General features: G+C 41.4%; 1 protein-coding gene across 1 annotated transcript; it reads left to right on the top strand.

Annotated features, from left to right (window-relative positions):
* The first annotated feature begins 11,109 nt into the window (after positions 1-11,109).
* Positions 11,110-14,311, top strand: LOC135518107 (caspase-7-like). Its single transcript, XM_064943007.1, has 3 exons — positions 11,110-11,785; positions 13,133-13,296; positions 13,399-14,311. The coding sequence occupies exons 1-3, from the start codon at positions 11,548-11,550 to the stop codon at positions 13,846-13,848; spliced, it is 852 nt and encodes a 283-aa protein (XP_064799079.1). The 5' UTR covers positions 11,110-11,547; the 3' UTR covers positions 13,849-14,311.
* Positions 14,312-15,875: the final 1,564 nt, after the last annotated feature.

A 15,875-nucleotide genomic window follows, 5' to 3' on the forward strand; every position in this document is an offset into this window, starting at 1 on the left:
CAATCTGGTCATAACAAAAGACCATTGAAAATGTCCAAAAAATCACTGAGTGAAATGTGCTGTTCGGCGTAATCTCATCTGTCATGCACATGCATCATCACTGCATCATCACTGATCGACAGTGCATCTACATATCGTCTTAAATACACACCACACCATCCCTCTGACTTCTGACACACCATTCACCGACCATCAATTCATCTATCCATTCATCCATCCAGTACATCCAACAACTAGGACCAGGAGGTTTTCCTAACCATGTGATCTGACCAGGGAAAACTCCAGGTCCTAGTACCAGGCTACTTGGCTCTGCTGGTCAGAGAGAATCTCTCTAGCTTAGACACTAACATCTCCCTCATGTGCTTATCCTACTTCTCTGGTTCATACAGGCTTAATGGTGAGGGCAAGATGTTGTCTGTGTGTGTGCAGAAACATAGCATAGTGTAGTCTGCTGGAGTGACAGTATCAGTACTAGTCATTATGATACAGACAGAACAGAAATATCAATGTTAGAACAGAAACACCCATATATATATATATATATATATATATATATATATATATATATATATATATATATATATATAGAGAGAGAGAGAGAGAGAGAGAGAGAGAGAGAGAGAGAGAGAGACGAGGGAAGGGCTTGAGTGGTGTGTAAATCACTGTGCCTCTCTATGTTGTCATCGTTACTTCAAGCGGGGATAGAGCTCTGCCAGGATGCTCTGAGGGATTCTCTTCAACATCTCTTTGGGGAAGATTCTCATCAGCTGCCAGCTGATGTCCAGCGTCTCAAACACAGTCCTGTTTTCATAGGCTCCGAGAACAGAGAGAATGAAATGAGATGTTATAAAAACACACACACAGCCCCTCCTCCTCCCCTACACACCAGTGTACCCTGGGCGATGAAGTTCTTTTCAAACTTCTGTAGGAACTCCAGGTAGAGCAGATCATCAGGCGTGAGAGCCTCCTCTCCCACCACAGCCTTCATCGCCTGCACATCCTTACCTATATTATAACACACAAACTATATATACAAACACACGTACACGATCACAGATTTTCCTAGCAGAAGTGCTGAACGTTGTTGAGCAGTGCGTGTGTGTGTGTGTGTGTGTGTGTGTGTGTGTGTGTGTGTGTGTGTGTGTGTGTGTGTGTTTGTGTGCGTGTGTGTGTGTGTGTGTGTGTGTGTGTGTGTGTGTGTGTGTGTGTGTGTGTGTGTGCGTGTGTGCGTGTGTGTGTGCGTCTGTGTGCGTGTGTGTGTGTGTGTGTGTGTGTGTGTGTGTGTGTGTGTGCGTGTGTGTGCGTGTGTGCGTGTGTGCGTGTGTGTGTGTGTGTGTGTGTGTGTGTGTGTGTGTGTGTGTGTGTGTGTGTGTGTGCGTGTGTGTGTGTGTGCGTGTGTGCGTGTGTGTGTGTGTGTGTGTGTGTGTGCGTGTGTGCCAGCTGGTTGGAGACATCCAAGTGGTCTACGCGTTTCATCCCTTCTCCGATGGCTGACTTCATCAGACGAGAGAGAGACGGCAGAACGTTGATGGGAGGATAGATCTAGAGAGAGGAAATATTCTGCGCCATCATGAACAGCAGATTACTGCACTTTCTCAGTGAACACAATGTCCTGAGCAAAAGTCAAATTGGATTCCTACCAAATTATCGAACATAAGATCACATATATATCCTACACACCCTAATCTTCTGATTAATATCTAAAAAAAGAGCCACCAAATGTTATAATAATTTAAAAACAAGTGACCCCCAATCCAACCATTACCAAGTCCTTAACTACCAAGAGGTGACCATAGAGAAGAGTCCCCTTGCCACGCCCTGACCTTAGAGATCCTTTTTATTCTCTATTTTGGTTAGGTCAGGGTGTGACTAGGGTGGGTAGTCTACTTTTTTCATTTCTATGTTGGCCTGGTATGGTTCTCAATCAGAGCCAGCTGTCTATCGTTGGGGATCATATTTAGGCAGCCTTTTCCCACTGGGTTTTTGTGGGATCTTGTCTATGGCTAGGTGCCTGCGAGCACTACATTAGTTTCACGTTTCGTTTTGCGGTTTATTGTTTTCTGTGAGTTTCATCTAATTAATATGTGGAACTCTATGCACGCTGCGCCTTGGTCCATTAATTCAACCAACGATCATGACACCCCTCAGCCAGCTGGTCATGTGGCTCAATTCACTAACCACTACCAACCCAACAAAGCCTAAGGACAACACTCAGAAAATCTGGCCCTACCAAATTATCACAAAATCAAAATCAAAATATATCACCCATTGGAAGGAAATCACAAAAAATCTAAGTAAACTTCAATACTATTTGTCTCTAAACAGACGGTACATGGTGGCAGACTGACCACTGTAAATGATAGAAAAATGAGGAAAGCACTATTAACAAACTCAGTGATCACAAACTAGCCATAGAGAATGGTCATCACAGGCAAACCTGGCTGACCAGAGAGGACAGGCTGTGCTCATTCTGGCCCCAGGAAGAGATATACTGTGACAGATATTCTGACATAAGAAATACATTCTTCCCCCAAATTATAAAACAATACGAAGAATTAGACAACCTAAATGATGAAGACAAACTTTAAAAAATATATTTTTTTGTTTTTTAATTTCATATTTGAAACATTCAATCTATTTGCACTGAATCCACAAAACATCTACATCACATCAGTCATCTAACAGACTCCCATCTAGAGAAACCCACAGAAGCAACCAGGGTCAACGCCCTGCTCAAGAGCACGTTGACAGATCTCATACAAGGTAAAAAATGGGGACCCGAATCTGTGACCTATCAGCCACTGGCCCAAGCTCCCAACCCCCAGGCCACCAGCCCTCCAAGATTCCCTCCACAGTTCCCCCAAGAGCTGCTCCTCAACAATCTGAGACCCCTCCCCCACACACACACCAACAACCATAAAAATGAATAAAAGAGAGAAAAAAGGAAAACAGAAAACAACAATGCAAAAAAACAAAAGACATCAAGGACAACAAAAAAGCATAACAGCAAGGCCTACTGTATCTGTTTGAATGCATGTATGACACTATTTACATGTGAGTATGTGTGTGTCCGTGTATTTGCTCGTGTGTGCATTTGAATGAGAGTGTGTGTATAGGTGTACAAACACCTGTGCGGCATCAGCCTCGGGAAAACAGGTATTAGCTGTAACATCACTGCTCCTCAGTGTCATTCAAGCTTACTTTTTCTTTTAACTTAATTTTACTTTTATCTTCATTCTAACCCCCACCCAGCAACTCCACTTCCACTTGTCTCCAATTCCACATACCAACCCTCAGCTTCCCTCAGCCCATCCCATTTATCTCTGCTGGCCACCGTCTTTGGATTTCTATGCACCACATATCTTTCAACTATGCTGTGATTTTAAACATACAATTTGAATCTATCTAATCGAATAGATTCCACATATTGTAAGTTGAAGATAAACACGAAGAGTTTTAGTGTATTAGTAATTGACTGAACTGGTCACTCCAGATCTCCCAACAATACTATTTCTAGGGTCAATTTCAGATTAATGTTATGCATTTTCAGCCAGTCCAGAAACAGGCTACCTGAGGGCAATACCAGAAAAAATGGTCTAATGATTCTGTATCCTCACAACAAAATCTGCAGAGCTGCGTTGATTGTATGCTCTAAATATTCAACATCTTGTTGGTGGCAAGAATTCTGTACAATCATTTTAGCTGAAAAGCACGAAGTTGTCACGATCGTCGTAATCACATTCAGACCAAAGCGCAGCGTGAAATCGGTTCAACATCTTTTATTTGAAGTGAACCGCACAACAAAACAACAAAGAATAATCTAAACGTGACGTTCTGGAGTGCTCACAGGCAACAACACAAAAATAAGACCCCACAACACACAGTGGGGAAATGGCTGCCTAAATATAATCCCCAATCAGAGACAACGAAAAACAGCTGTCTCTGATTGGGAACCATACCAGGCCAACATAGAACTAAACAACCTAGAATACCCACCCAAGTCACACCCCGACCTAATCAAAATAGAGAATAAAAAGGCTCTATATAGTCAGGGCGTGACAGAAGTATTGAATCTTGAGTCGTTTTATATATCAACGCATACATGGAATCGCTACATAAAAAATCTCATCCCAAACTAATAAACAATTTAGTGAAAGAACAAAATGCTGTGTTTTAGCAGCCACATTTGTGGCCTCCTGTCACAACCTGAGAAACAGCCAGTGAGCAGTATAGTGTTATTATTCATATTTGTCTATTCTTTATTCGTCTGAACATCACTTGAGAGAATCGATTTGCCAGACACGTTCAGCTAGGTTCCCATAAATCCTGTAAACATACCATAGTAAGTATAGGGATCTGGGTGAAAAACATACCATGTTTGGGCATAGTGAGTATAGGGATCTGGGTGATAAACATACCCATGTTTGGGCATAGTGAGTATAGAGATCTGGGTGATAAACATACCATGTTTGGGCATAGTGAATATAAGGATCTAGGTGATAAGGGGTGACAGGTAGCCAAGCGGTTAGAGTGTTGGGCCAGTAAATGAAAGGTTGCTAGATCGAGTCCCTGAGCTGACAAGGTAAAAATCTGTCATTCTGCCCCTGGACAAGGAAGTTAACCCGCTGTCATTGTAAAAAATGATTTGTTCTTAACCGACTTGCCTGGTTAAAAAAATTAAAAGATAAACATACCATGTTTGGGCATAGTAAGCATGGGGATCTGGGTGATAAACATACCATCATTGGGCACAGGGTGTATAGGGATCTGGCATTGTCTTAAGTCAGATGGCATCACTCAACCGATTGTCTTGTAGGATGAGGGGGTTATTATTACTTAACCTGTGCGGAGTCAAGATGGCGTCGCTGTGAGAGGGAGTGTTTTCTCGTTTATAAAAGCAACATTGAGGGTTAGGTGGTTTACAGTCTAATATTGGCTATCAATGTTGAAATAAACTAACGATAACTTGTTTTATTGACATGGGGCAAGTTTAGAGTTAGTTTTTGTCAAGTTGAATGGGAAGAACACAACAGAAAGACAACAGATGACGGAATATCCAAGCCTCACAGAAGACGGCAGGCATGCTAGCTAGCTACGAGGAGAGTCAGAACAGCATGGATACACACGATGATGCAAGCTCAAGCAAGAGAAAGAACAAGACAGACCAGGATGAAATCCTTGCAACCTCTTTACCTCAGACTCCAATTAAAAACCACCGGTGAAAAAGGTGAAGTGAACTTTTCTCTGCAATCCAATCCCTGTCTACTAAACAACACTCCACATTCTCCAAAGTGTCCATCATAGGGCGGGCTACCAACAAAACATCATAGAAGATCCATAATTTGTCAGAGACTCTGAGTCAGCTTCACAAAATTGTGAGCGAGAACAAGGAAAAGATAACGTTCCTAGAGAATGAGCTGAAGAAACTGCAATCCCAAAATGGGTAACTCTGTTGACATGAATCATACTGGAACTGTGAGTGGTGCCACGAGTACATTTCATGTACTGCCACGAGTAAATGTACAGTTTAAACTACAACTCATGAACACTTGCCAACTAAAAAATGGATAAAAAGATGTTTGTTATACTGATAACCACCTCTACCTTAGCTGAGCGTAGTTTTCCATCGGAGTAACCCCCTCAAGGTTGTTTTATTGTTCACATTACTACTTCTGTTATCTAGTTTGTGTTCTTTCTTTTTTTAATGCAGGAGTTCATTTTCAACTCACTCAATGTTGTTAGTCTGAATGCTAGGGGTTTGAGAGATCTTACAAAAAGGAAAGACTTATTTTTATATTGTAAACGCAGATGTTGTCCTTCTTCAGGAAACTCATTTGTGTGAAAGTTATTTTAAATTTTGGAAATCCCAATGGCGAGAAATGGCCTATTTCAGTCATGGATCAAACCATTCTGCTGGCGTTTTGACACTTATTCACAAGTTTAAAGGCGACATTATAGAATCCACATCCACTTCACAGGATGGGAGATGGGTCATAGTAACTGTTGAACTTGACAATGCTATTTTCATCATTTGCAATGTATATGGACATAACTCACATGCTGCAAATAAGACCCCTCTTACCCAACTTACCAGAAAATTACAGGATTTATGCAACAAATACTCAGAGGCTTTTCTAATTATTTCAGTGTATTTTAATGAAACACCTGATGAATCTGCTGATCGTTTTCCTCCAAACGAGTCAAAGCTCTCAAAATTTCATTATCATCACTTCATTATGCATGGATCTCTCCATTGATGATGCCTGGCGTTATTTCAATCTGGAGGCAAGGGGTTATACCTGGACCAACAAAACTATGTCACGTAGTATTCCTAATTTCCCCCGTTCTGTTACAATTTGTTATAGATGTAGATCATCAGTTGGCTCCCTTTTCTGATCATTGTAAGGTCTGCTTCCAACTCACGCTCTCAAACACGTAGATCCCCTGAAAGAAGCTCACTCTCCAGATCCCAATCACCTGAATTCTGATCACCTGTTCACACACCTGTATGTCATTATCACACGCTATTTAGTTCAGTTCTTTGCACCCTGTTATTGTGAGGTATTGTTTGTTTTGTGACACACTTCTATTCAGAGCTCAGTTTTTCCCATAATTTAACCCTCTCGTGTATGATAGTTTTTGCCTGCCTTTTGCCTATTCCCTGTCTGTACTTTAGCCTATCAGATTTCCCGTTATCAATCCATTGCCTGAGCTCCCGGATGATGTAACTAGCCCTTTCCCTGCCTGTACTGTTGCCTTTTTGGACCCCCTGTGTATGACCTTCTGCCTGCCCCTGGACCCAGCTACCTGCCTCCTCCTGTGGTCCATCTCTGGCGCAGGCTTCCACTGGCGCAGGCGTTCCACCAAATTCAAAATACAGAAATAGTCATAATAAACATTCATACAAAAATACAAGCGTTATACATCGGCTTAAAGATTAACTTCTTGTTAATCCAGCCACTTTGTCACATTTCAAAAAGGCTTTACGGCAAAATCATACCATGTGATTATCTGAGGACCGCGCCCCGCTTATAAAAGCATATAAACATTTTACAACCAAGTAAAGGAATTACAAAAGTCAGAAATAGCGATACAATTAATCACTTACCTTTGAAGATCTTCATATGGTTGCACTCACAAGAGTTCCCAACTACACAATACATTTTTGTTTTGTTTGATAAAGTCCCTCTTTATATCCCCAAAATTCTGTTTTGTTGGCTCGTTTTGTTCAGTAATCCACTGGCTCAAAGGCGGTCAAAACATGCAGATGAATACATCCTAATAGTATCTGGGTACTAACTGGGTACTAACCCATTAGATACTCTATATGCATTAATTTGAAAAGTATCCACATCAACAAAATCCCACTTCCTGGATGGATTTTCCACAGGTTTTTACCTGCCATATCAGTTCTGTTATACGCAGACATTATTTTAACAGTTTTGGAAATGTTAGAGTGTTTTCTATCCAAATCTACCAATAATATGCATATCCTGCTTCTGGGCCTGAGTAACAGGCATTTTACTTTGGGCACGCTTCTCATCCAGATGTCGAAATACTGCCCCCATGCCATAAGAAGTTTTAACAATAAACACCTTCTGTGCCCTGCGCTTGAAACCAGCTCTCTGTTTCCCATCGTGTTCATTATAATCATCACTTGATTTCCCTGAATTTACAAGCTACTAAAAAATCTAAAAGGTACTCGAGGATATTGGAAATTAAACAATACTTTTCTTAAAGATCCTATTCTCATTGGAAACATTAAATTGTTAGCCAAATATATTTTTGCAAGAAAAGACTTGGGTCATGGACGTAGATGGGAATTGTTCAAATATAAAGTCAGAGTTGTAGCCATTAAATGTGACAAAGCGCTGATGCACTTATCCTCTCTGGTACAAGTGGGACGCTAGTGTCCCACCTCGACAACAGCCAGTGAAATTGCAGGGCGCCAAATTCAAAACATTCAGAAATCCCATAATTAAAATTCCTCAAACATACAAGTATTATCCACCATTTTAAAGATAAAGTTCTTGTAAATCCAACCACAGTGTCAGATTTCAAAAAGGCTTTACTGCGAAAGCACACCATGCGATTATGTTAGGTCAGCACCTAGTCACAGAAAACCATTCAGCCATTTTACCAGCCAAAGAGAGGACTCACAAAAAGCAGAAATCGAGACAAAATGAATCACTAACCTTTGATGATCTTCATCAGATGGCACTCATAGGACTTCATGTTACACAGTACATGTATGTTTTGTTCGATAAAGTTCATATTTATATCCAAAAATCATCTCAGTTTACATTTGTGCGTTATGGTCAGAAATGCATTGTCTCAAACAAACATCTGGTGAAAGTGCAGAGAGCCACCTCAAATTACAGAAATACTCATCATAAACATTGATAAACGATACAAGTGTTAAACATACGAATAAAGATAAACTCCTTAATGCAACCTCTGTGTCAGATTTCAAAAAGGCTTTACGGAGAAAGCACACTTTGCGATTATGTTAGGTCTGCACCTAGCCACAGAAACCCATACAGCCATTTTCCAGCCAAGGAGAGTGTCACAAAAGTCAGAAATAGCATTAAATTGAATCACTTACCTTTGATGATCTTCATCTGGTGGCACTCCCAGGTCTCCGTGTTAGACAATAAATGTTTGTTTTGTTTGATAAGTCCAGATGAAAGGTTTTTAAAAAGTACAATAGAGGTTAGTAGAAACATACCAAACGATGTTTAAAATCAATCCTCCGGTTGTTTTTGTCATAAATATTCAATAGTATTTCAACCGGACAAAAGCTTTGTCAATAGGAAAGGAGAAACAAGAAAGGCGCGTTCTCGTTCAGGGCGCATGGCTGATGAATGGAAATTTCCACTGGCCACTGATTGAAAGTGCTGTAACTCCCTCATTTTTCATAGTAAAAGCCTGAAACAATGCCTAAAGACTGGCCACATGTAGAGGAGGCCACAGAGCTCATGAACTGGGTCCTAAGTCTCTGTATGGTGGATAGGCTTTCAATGGAAAAACAGCCTTTCAAAATAATAGTACTTCCTGGTTGGATTTTCCTCAGGTTTTCGCCAACCATATCAGTTCTGTTATACTCACAGACATTATTTTTTAACCGTTTTTGAAATTTGAGTGTTTCTATCCAAATCTACTAATTATATGCATATCCTATCTTCTGGGCCTGAGTAGCAGGCAGTTTAATTTAGGCACGCTTTTCATCCAAAATTCTGAATGCTGCCCCCTACCCTAGTGAAGTTAAAGAACCTTAGAGTAAAAGGGTTGATGAGCATGAGTAAAAGGGTTGACAGTTTTCTAAAGAAAGATAATTATCTCAAGTCTATATTAAAATCTTTACAACTAGAATTAGAACAGTTCTACATGGCTCTGGGGAAGGGGGCCTTTGTCAGATCAAGAGCAAAATGGATTGAAGAGTGGAAAAGAAACACTAGTTACTTTTTTGCACTTGAAAAAAGAAACTACAAAAGAAAATCTATAACTGCACTCAAATGTAATGTGTTATGCAAAGATCCCAATACAATATTAACATTTGTCAATTATATAAAGCCTTTGACACAATTGAACATCAATTTCTCTTTAGGTCACTAAAACTCAAACAACTCACAATTTCCGGAAGATGGTTGTGAAAGCTACATTTACCACATTCAGAATTATGTCCCTGTAACTGAGGATGATTTCCAATCAGTTTGCTGATTCATCTGTGTCAACTGAAGAAATTAGAGAGTCTCTGAATTCAATGAAAAAAGGGAAATCACCTGGCCCTGATGGCCTGTCAGTTGAATTCCATAAACAGTTTGGGGAGTTACTATCAAGGCACAAGGCGACGCCCAGATGCAGACATGGGAGGCAGATGGTTGGAGTCTTACAATGTTTATTCATCCAAAGGGGTAGGCAAGAGAATGGTCGTGGACAGGCAAAAAGGTCAAACCCAGATCAGAGTCCAGGAGGTACAGAGTGGCAGACAGGCTCATGGTCAAGGCAGGCAGAATGGTCAGGCAGCTGGGTACAAAGTCCAGAAAAAGACAAGTGTCAAAACCGGAGGACTAGAAAAAGGAGAATGCAAAAAGCAGGAGAACGGGAAAACGCTGGTTGACTTGGAAACTTACGAGTCAAACTGACACAGAGAGACAGGAAACACAGGGCTAAATACATTTGGGAAACTCAGCGAAACCTGGAGGGGGTGGAGACAATCACAGGGACAGGTGAAACAGATCAGGGCGTGACAGTTAATAGAAGACCCTATTTTTAATATGTTTCAAGATTGCATTGAAAATGGGAAAATGGGCTCCACTATGAAACAGGGCCATATTTCAATGATTCCAAAGCCCGATAAAGACCCTTCTCTCAATGTTGATTACAAATTGATTGCTCTGGTTTATGCCAAAAGATTAAAGAAAGGAATAGATAGACTAATAGGGATGTAAAAAAATGTGTGTACAAAATTTGAGAGAAATAAGCTTTCTGGGATATTTTATTTCAAGACTTTACATGTTGCGCTTACATTTTTGTTCAGTGAACATTTTAAGTTCTTACATTTGATTATTATTAATCATTAATTATACAAACCTTGAATTGCTTCCTCGTGCACTCACAACCATCCCTAACAACAACTAAAAAGCAAAACATTCCAGTCGTCAGTTCTTTCTGGTTATGTAGGTGAATATAGCTGGTTAAATTTTCTGAAATTGGCATTCCCTGAGTAATGTGATTATTCAGAACCACTTACTCCTATTTATACAATGTGACTTTGAGTCTTTGTGAAAGTGAAGCTATTGATAACAGTCTGCCCAGCAAGCCCTTTACAAATGAGATGAGCTGGTTATCCACTGCTATAGTATAGGTTGTGAAATATGGTTAAGTCCAGAGATGAGCTAACACGGGTTTCACTGAGATGGCTTTCCCAGCAGACAGAAAAGAACATAGTAGATGAATGTAGAAGGAAATGAGGGACAAACAGAAAGAGCAGAGTTAGGTAATACTGTGACGCAACAGCATGTGATCCTGATATTCCACTTCTGGCCTTCCAGGTGTGTTAGTGTAAAGGGCAGGGCTATTGGCGGTAGCCCATCTGTCTGCAAGTTGGAACAGTGTTCAGCTGCAGTATAAATACATACACACCTGAACCTGACTCATAAACACACAGACTTTAAACTGACATTCTAAAGAAGCTGAGACACAGCTTAGGTGGATATATACGTGCTGGTGGTGTATTCAGGTGGATATTTACCTGCTGGTGGTGTATTCAGGTGGATATTTACCTGCTGGTGGTGTATTCAGGTGGCTCTTACCTGTTGAACCTTACCCCAAGAGAGAAGTCACTCCATTCGGCACTCTGATCCACACTCTTTCTATCACATTGGACTTTGTGCACAATATACTAGTACATTTGTCAGAGACAGTGAATCAGACCTGAACCCCCAGAGAGCAAGCAGAGACGACAGAAGCAAGGGATAGTTTGAGACTCCAAAGGGATTGGTAGAAACCTTGAGAGGAACCAGACTGCAGCGACCAACTGGACCAATGGTCTCTATATTTTTGGAAATGCCGCTGTGGAGACGGACAAAGGCTGGCGATGAGGAGTGTAACCGCGCTGTCCTGGTCACAGTGTCGAACTTTGACCACGGTGTACCACTGTGCAGGAGGCCAGGGGCAGAGAAAGACGCCAAAAGACTCCACCGTACCCTGACCAGACTGGGATACAGAGTGGACATACACACTGACCTCACCTCTCATGAGATGTACACACTCTTCAAGACAGGTAACACACACAGACACACACATACCTTATAAACACACACCCCTGCTCTACATCAGCTCTAAAACAGTAACAAATACTTTATATCCTGGTTTTATCCATTTTATCAAACATATCAGCGTTATTACGTAATGTTAGCAATTAGGGAACGGTCACAGAGTCCACTGCAGCCCTGAATATAAAACAATTGAAAACCTACAATGAGTGTACAAAACATTAAGGACACCTGCTCTTTCCATGACATAGACTGATCAGGTGAATCCAGGTGAAAGCTATGATCCCTTATTGATGTCCCTAGTTAAATCAACTTCAATCATTGTAGATGAACGGGAGACAGGTTAGGAAGGAATTTTAAGCCCTGAGAAATGGATTGTATATATGTACCATTCAGACGGTGAAATGGCAAGATAAAAGATTTACGTGCTTTTGAACAGGGTATGGTTGTAGGTGCCAGACCCCACCTTGACCAAACTGTGGGAAGAATTGGAGTCTACATGGGCCAGCGTCCCTGGGGAGTCCATTCCCCGACGAATTGATGCTATTCTGATGGCAAAAGGGGGAGCACACGGCAATATTAGGAAGGTGTTCTTAATGTTTGGTACACTCAGTGTATACACACACACATAAACAGAGTGTACAGAACAAACCATTAAGGACACCTTCCTAACAGATCGTATCTCTTGTCTTGCCCATTCACCCTCTGAATGGCACACACACAAACCATGTCTTAATTGTCTCAAGACTTAAAAATCCTTCTTTAACCTGTCTTTAACCTGAGGCAGAGGAAATATTCTTTGCCATTCATTGTTATTTACAGGTACTTACAGTAGTAATCATAGGAGATTTGAAATACTGTATGTATGGCGTGCAGACAGAATGAAATGATGACACACACAAACACAGACACGCACACTCACGAGACAGAATGTCCTAGTAATAAAGGATGACACAGTCCTATACACACCTGTTTAATAATTACTGTGCAAACACCTGCGGACATATGCACACACCGTGCTGTGACCTGCAGACAGGATGACAGATGGATAAGCTAATCTTTCACTAAAGCAAACTGTTCTGAGGAATCACATACCACCATCATCACATGACCCAACAGGGGAGATAATGTTCGATTAATGTTTCTTCTTCTAACCAGTACAGCCAGAGGGGGATGGGCCGACCCATAGTCTGATTCTTCTAAAGGTTTCTTCCTTTTAGGGACTGTTTCCTTGCCACTGTGCTGCTGTTAGCTCTTAGTGGGTCTAGGCCAGGAAAGCACTTTCTGACAAAACATTTATAAATTAATACAATTTCATTAATTGATTGATTGATTGATGCATTGATTGATTGCAGAGAGCGAGCGGCCGGTGAAGGAGTGTTTCCTGGCAGTGCTGTCGTCTCACGGGGAGGAGGGCTGTGTGTTCGGGGCAGACGGAAGGCCGGTTAGACTGTCCCACATCTTCTCCTGCTTCAACAACTCACACATGGAGGGAAAGACCAAACTCTTCTTTATCCAGGTCAGTACCATTATCATCAATCACCACATCCACAACAAAAAATCAGTCAGTGATATGACAATCATCATTAGTAATCATCTCTCTCTCTCTCTCTCTCTCCAGGCGTGTCGTGGGGGTGAGCTGGATGATGGGGTGACAGTGGAGACGGATTCAGCAGGAAGTGATGTCATTGAGGACACTCTGTCTCAGTACCTGTCCATCCCCATGGATACAGCGGTGATGTACGCCACCACGCCAGGTTACGGGGCCTTCATGCACCCTCTGGGGGCTGTCTTCCTCCAGACACTCTGCATCCTATTGGAGGAGGAAGGGGGCAGAGCCTTGGAGCTGACACGCCTACTGACACGCCTCTCCCACCGTGTAGCCTTTGGCTTCCAGGCCAAAGGTCGTCTGCTGGGAGGGAAGAAGGAAATGCCTTGCTTCGTATCGCGACTGACCAGAGAGGTGTTCCCATTCGCCGAGCCCGAGAAGGAGGGCGGGGCCAATGGGCTTTCTGCAACAACATTGGTCAACCCAGAGTACAACAGACCTCGCAAACCATCTATAAGCTAAACCCGAAGTCTTTGTGAGAACTACAGACACTTGTCGCTCACAGATTGACAGGGTAGACTTGCTCTATCAGCTACATTAGTACGGATGACTTTCAATGTGTTGTTAGCCAGAGGGTTGTGAGTTTGTGCGAAGCTTGGGACAGAATTTCCACTCTGTTACTTGTGTATATGTTCGTGTGCATAATAGAAACAGAACATTGTAAAGATCAGATATGTGGATAAAGGAAAAGATCTGGAGGTGTTGGTGGTTTCACCACAGAGTAGATTATTATGGCGTCTTCCTTTAAAGACAACTGATGCATCTTAAAATATTCTAGATAATGAACGGTATACTATGTTATTTGAGTCTATTTCTTTAATTCAAATGGCAACCTAAGGCTAAGCTTCTGCTTCTATGCTTTTGTTTGAAACCATTAAATGTAAGTTGAACACGCATGCTCAATGTTGAGTGTGTTAAAAAACGACTTTGTGTGTGACAATATATTTTTTTCATTAATTCATTGATTTGATAAATCTAATGTTCAAGGTGTTTTTAGTATTTTAACTGAGACAAGACAAGACTGTAATTCCTAAGTTGTAGCGCTCTGACTGGTACAATGAGACGGAGAGTAAGTTGAAGAAGACAGCTTTACGCCAGACCAGTGCACCAGCAGGCTCAGATTTGAGTACCTCTGCTGTAGGAGGAACACCAGTCCAGGTAGACTAAAAGATTAAAGTCACACTACAGTCTCCTTCTCACCTCATTTACTTAAAAGGAACATCTCAATAAGTGGCCCAGGTATCCTCATGACATGGCACAAGTGGGGTTCTCTATTTCTCAACTATTGTTCCCGCAAGCATGGGGAAGTCCATGAGACCAACTCCTTGAATGGCTGACTGAGTTTGAACTTGTGCAACCCTTAAGTGTGTGTATATTACTGTGTAGGTGGGATATTGTTTTTCCAACAGGAAAAGTAAAAATGTTGCTGGAATGCGTCCTTACTCTTTGAACCCACATACTGAGCTGTGAGAAGGACTATAGGCCTTTCCCCAGACAGACAAGACAGGGAAAGAAGAACACATAACATGAACGCCTGTCACCTGATACACACTGGCACATAATTACCTACCGCAAACAACGCACACTGATAAACCACCTCATAAACATCACTGATACAAATGTACTTGTCAGCACTATCACCTGCCGCTCTCAAGACTCATTTACAGTAAAACGGACTCTCTGCTGAGGAACTCTGAGGTCATGACCATAAGAGTTACATGTTTAATCATTAACCTGGGAGTTCCTTCAACCAGCTGATTCAATTTAGTAGAGCAACTGATACTATACACCTACGCATTTACATTTTAGCCAATGAGCAGACGCTCTTATCCAGGACTTACAGGAGCAGTTAGGGTTAAGTGCCTTGCTCAAGGGCACATCAACAGATTTTTTTTACCTGGTCAGGGATTCGAACCAGGTAAGTTCAGTTACTTGCTCTTAACCCCTAGACTACCTGCTGAGTTTACCCTGGGCTGGTACAGACACACACACACACAACGTCTGCGTTCCAAATACCCAAGTTCAGCCTTGCTCCGATTGTAAGACGATTAGATCAGTGACTGTGCACTTTATTGTAGTAATAAAGGTTGAGTTGAGGAAACTTGTTCTTGAACAGATCATATCTACATCTCAAATCCAAATCAAATGTTACTTGTCACATGCGCCAAAAACAAATGGTGTAGACCTTACAAGCCCTTCATTTCTTGAACTGCATTGTTGGTTAAGACAATATTTACTAAATAAACTAAAGTAAAAAAACTTTTACAAAATAAATAGCAAAATAACAATAACGAGGCTATATACAGGGGGTACCGGTACCAAGTCAATGTGGGGGGTACAGGTTAGTCGAAGTCATTTGTACATTTAGGTAGCGGTAAAGTGACTATGCATATAAAATAAACAGTGAGTAGCAGCAGTGTAAAAACAAAGGGGGCGGAGGTATCAATGTAAATAGTCTGAGTGTCCATTTGATTAATTGTTCAGCAGTC

This window comes from Oncorhynchus masou, chromosome 28 (assembly GCF_036934945.1).
Source record: "Oncorhynchus masou masou isolate Uvic2021 chromosome 28, UVic_Omas_1.1, whole genome shotgun sequence".
In the NCBI taxonomy this organism is placed as follows: Eukaryota; Metazoa; Chordata; class Actinopteri; order Salmoniformes; family Salmonidae; genus Oncorhynchus; species Oncorhynchus masou.

What these genes read in the sequence shown, in the direction of transcription:
- LOC135518107 (XM_064943007.1), top strand. Translation starts at nt 11,548, where the DNA reads ATGGTCTCTATATTTTTGGAAATGCCGCTGTGGAGACGGACAAAGGCT. An exon ending in GTACACACTCTTCAAGACAG is followed by an intron (nt 11,786 to 13,132) that starts GTAACACACACA and finishes GATTGATTGCAG; the next exon opens with AGAGCGAGCGGCCGGTGAAG. An exon ending in CCAAACTCTTCTTTATCCAG is followed by an intron (nt 13,297 to 13,398) that starts GTCAGTACCATT and finishes CTCTCTCTCCAG; the next exon opens with GCGTGTCGTGGGGGTGAGCT.